Here is a 4777-nt window from a genome sequence, read left to right on the forward strand (position 1 = left end):
CCCCCCCCACCAGCCTACCTCACCCACGTGTAATTAACCAGTGTCGGGAAGGATACTTTCAAAACCTATTCCACTACAGTGTACATGCCCAAAAATGTCATTTGTAACTTATTCGATTACTCAATCTAAGTATTCTGAATACTTGGATTACTTCCACATTGAATTGCATTTATAGGTGTAGGAATGCTACATTCAAATACTGCTTACTACACCAGCCTATTCTGAAAGTGTTAGGCCCAAGTCTCCCTGAAAGTGCAGTATATTTTAATTTGCTGTAGAGGAACAAAGACTATAAGGGTATGTTTATGCAAAAGATGTTTTGCTTGGTTAAAAAAGAGAAGAATTGACCAATCGACAGAATTTGCCATTACATCTATAAAAAAAATGTCACTGAGCAACTAAGTGCATAGATGTTGCAACTAATCACCTTTTAAATAAAAAGCACCAGAAGGAAACCTGCATTTTCCCTTACCCTTTTCCTGGGGGGGGGCGCTATTTTAATTCCAAAGGCCAAGGGAACTTTATCATGATGCATAGTATCCTGATCCATGTAATAACTGGCCTTTAAAAATAAAAATGTGCGTACCTCCATGGGAATTTAACATAGGGGGGTGTATACTTATCACCCCTGCATTTTAAGGAAGAACAATTATTTATTTACAATACATTATTCATTCACAAAGAAAATTAGTGTCCTTAAAGGTTGGATTTTTCCTTTTTTTTTATTTAAGGAATTAAGATTTTCTTTTTTTTTTTAAATCAATTTAAGCATGGGTGTGCAAAGTTATGAGCACCACTGTACATATTTGACCCACCTAATCTACATGTCAACACATACTTCATAATCTTCATAATCTGTATGTCATTTAGTTGCGATGTGGAGTGAAAATGAGTCCACTTGATGGCAGAGTGGTGTTGTACTTTAAGAAGAGGGCTCTGGTCATTGGCATTGCAGAAGATAGTGTTAGGATTTGGAATTGCTTGTGGAAAATAAACTTAAAGTTCCAATCCTTTTTGACAGTACATTAAGATAATTACTCAACAGCTTATAAGTAATAAAGCATTAAAGTATACGATCTAACGGGACTGGAGTTACAACTTTTGCATCTTTCTTCTGTGGTACAAAGGTTGACCTTTTCACGAATTTCATGAATATTTTAACTATACATATTATCATCCATATCCATCCACTGTTTGATAAGGCTTTATTTTACAGGTCCAAATACTTCCCCAAAAATGTAATTCTAATTTTCTAGGAAATGTCTTTGGTATTTGGGACTGTACTCAGGGATTATTATTGGAAACGTAATTATACATATATGTTGATTTGAATCGTACAATTCTACATGTTCAGCTGACTGCTGTGACTAAAATAATTTTTGAAACTAAAAAATATAAAGTGTACCAATTGAACATATCCTCTATTTTCCATTATATAAATACCAAATACTAAAAAGTTATTTCCAGAAAACCTCTAAGAAGTTAGTAGGCAATAAATTGGGAAATTGCAGATCTGTAAAAATAAGTTGTTTTACAGTTCTTTAGTTATTCTTTTTGGCAGCATTCAATGTCCCAAATACATTTTATGATGTTTTATAATGTGTCATTCTGTCAGGTATGAGGAGAGCCAGCTGCATGATTCCATCTACCAGCTGACTGTGAAGTTACTGGGTGCAGACAAAAGCACGGTGCTCTCAGAGCATGCCGTCAATCCCACCGAGGACCGCAGCGCCTACTCACACACCTGGAAGGAGGTGAGTGGCTGCGTCCCCTCCATGGACAGATTATAATATCTCGACAAAAAATAGGACTGGACGCGCTCAACTCACGTAGATACATAGAAAGCTTTGAAGGCTGGGTGCAGGGTCCTAAAAGTGAATAGTCTACTAAAACAGCACTCCAATTTGACAGTTTTTTTTTGCCACACAATGTACATTTCCTCAGCGTGTGCACAGGCACTTATTAAAATTACAAATTATATTAAATCAATAATGAATCTCAAAATGGTGCATACACCAAAAAGCTTTACTTGATATGTAGCCCGATGAATGTGTGAGTTCCCGCTCGGCCCATAGACTTTACATTGTAGAGAAGTGTAAGGCTGGGTACAAAAATAGGTTTTCCGATTTAAATCGATTCTGTTTTAGCATATTAATTTGTAGGCTTTTTGCCTGTTAATCAATAATGATTTGTAGACTGCGACAGCAAGTCGTTTGGTTATGACACGATCGTTAGCCTATTTTTATAAAAACGTCTGCTACGGAGCCATAACCTGAGGTACAAGCAGCCATATTGGCAGGTAGCCAATGAGAATTGAGCGATTCAGACGCGCAACTATCGGTAAGCATGGTACGCTGTTGCTTCGTGGCCCGGACCAATCAGGGGCTGGATCACTGGAAGACAGTGATTGACAGCCGGGGTTCCCTATCGCATTTTCATTACTCGAGACAATCCCAGCAGTCCCACGTGCAGCCACTGACCAATCAGGAGTGAGAACGGGTCAAATTCATGTCCTTGTTTCTGATATGAAGACGAGACGTGTGTGACTCAAACATCTCACATTTATCAACACAACGTACAAAGACCATCCAGCCAACATGTAGACATTTTAACATCAATGTACGCTGCAATGATTTTTCACTCTGATGTTACTGAAAGTTGCTGCTGGGGCTGCTGCTCCGTTGCCCCCCAACTGGCGCACGCATGTACACACAAACACACCCAATCACACATGGTGGATGCAGGAAAAACCACAGATGAGATGTACAGGACGACCTAAATTGAGGATAGCTACATTATTGAAGGTGCATTGATAAGTAAAAGTCCAATAAGTTCTTTATCAAGCCGTATGAATGTGTCCCAGCCCAGGATAGAAAATTATGCCTTTATGCTGGATAATCAAGGCGTTAACTACAGGCCCTGGGTGCAAGGTAATGGAGCCTTTTTTACGTTGTTGTGTTTCTTTAGAATCAAATAATGCTTCTGATGTAAAGTTATTCGCTGTCAAAGTGACGTAAAAATGAATGGCGGTCAATGGGATGTTGACAGCGGGTGATGGCTTCGTAGCATTAAAATGGCTCCATAGGAGCTTCCCCCCCCCCCCTTGGTTGTTACCCAGGTAATCTATGAATTGTCATGATATACCCATGGCTTGGTTTGAATTTCCACACAGGGTTGAATACTGATGAGACAACCCTAGTAGTAGGTAGGTTGTGTGAAAGAAGTAACAGACAGGTAGTTTTCATTCATTCATTCATTCATATTTATTATACAGGAAAGTTAAAAGTAGCATTACATTACAATGTAAACGGGCCTGACTCAGTTTTAAAAACTGGTTTTCAGCAGGTTCCTGTTCTGCAGAAACATAAAAACATGTTTACAGCACGTCGGGACAGACATTTGTAGAGGACATCGATATGAACTAGACAAATTTTAAACAACAACAGTACAAAAAGACATTTATACAAGACATCAGCTGACAAATACGGACAATGCAAACAAGGCTTGGACAACACATGAGCAATTAATGTGTGCAAGTGTGACTTGGTATGTCTCTCTGCTGGCCTGCAGGTGTCGTACGTGTTCTCTGGCTATGGACCCGGGGTGAGGTACGTCCACTTCCTGCACCGGCTGAAGAACAGCTTCCTGAACGAGTTCTTCCCCACGCTGTTCACCGGCAGCTCAGTGGTGGTCAGGCCAATCAAAAGCAGCTCCTAGGCTGAAACCTGATGACACTGCAATGCAACAAACCAGATCAACACATTTGCTTTTCCAGTAGTTGATACAGGTTTGATTGTAATACAAATAAAAGCATTACAAAGTGTGCAATCATCCATCCTTTTTCATTCTTTTCATGCTGATTTTTAAGGGTAGATATCGAGAGATTTAATTTAATTTTGCTTTGAAAGTCTTTTCTAAAAAAAGGGAAAGAAATTCAGTCGTGTTCTTTAAGAAACTACACACTGTTTTTTGCAATAATAAAACACAATTTTCTTATTTCACAGTTCATGTTCTTACTACCAGTGAAACCTGTCCAAAAACAATAATCCGCAGGAAACGGACATACAGTAAACTTAAAATATTATGTACTGTTATTTTCAGATTTCTGTATATTTTGTCTAATGTAAAGGATTGGTTCTTAACAGATTGACATTTGATGTTACTGTAGGGAGTGAGCCTGTTTGTTGGTTTTATTTGGATCCCCATTAGCTTCAGCATTCACTAAAAGCTATTCTTCCTGGTGTCCTACAATCTTTCCTTGACAATACTCATAACATTTCATTACACACACATACGTACATTTGAAACTACAAATCATATGTAAATCTTACAGTTAACACAATTAATAATTAAAAAACAAAAATTAAACCAAAGACACTACTCCGAATAGATTAATCCATTTTAAGAAATACAATAACAAAACAAAAAGCCCTGTACCAACTAATTTTATCTTAAATATTTAATTCCTTTGAAAGAAATATGTCTTAAGTGATTTTTTAAAGCCATCCTGAGAGTTGTGTTTAATAGTCGTTGGGAGAGAGTTCCATTCACACATTGCTCTGTACCTGGATAATGATGTATAGCAGTACTAAAGGATAGTTTTGCGTATAAAGTAAAAGGTGTTTTGTTTGTTATAAGGTTATGTAAAAAAGCCATTAGCGAATACACAAATCTATTTTTAACCTTAAGCCATGTGAGTTGTTCATGCATGTTATCGACATTTGATCTAAACCCACACGAAAGAGCCACACGTGCCGCTTTATTCTGAATCACTCGT

General features: G+C 37.9%; 1 protein-coding gene across 1 annotated transcript in view; it reads left to right on the top strand.

Annotated features, from left to right (window-relative positions):
- The window catches only part of nccrp1 (P1, F-box associated domain containing), a 7508-nt gene extending 3675 nt beyond the window's left edge, over positions 1–3833 (top strand). Inside the window, exons 5-6 of the mRNA XM_032533106.1 lie at positions 1616–1754; positions 3571–3833. Of these exons, the coding sequence (XP_032388997.1) occupies positions 1616–1754; positions 3571–3717 (286 nt within the window). The 3' untranslated portion in view covers positions 3718–3833. The remainder of the gene's footprint in view (positions 1–1615; positions 1755–3570) is intronic.
- Positions 3834–4777: the final 944 nt, after the last annotated feature.

The sequence above is a fragment of the Etheostoma spectabile genome, chromosome 13, assembly GCF_008692095.1.
Source record: "Etheostoma spectabile isolate EspeVRDwgs_2016 chromosome 13, UIUC_Espe_1.0, whole genome shotgun sequence".
NCBI classification, from domain to species: domain Eukaryota; kingdom Metazoa; phylum Chordata; class Actinopteri; order Perciformes; family Percidae; genus Etheostoma; species Etheostoma spectabile.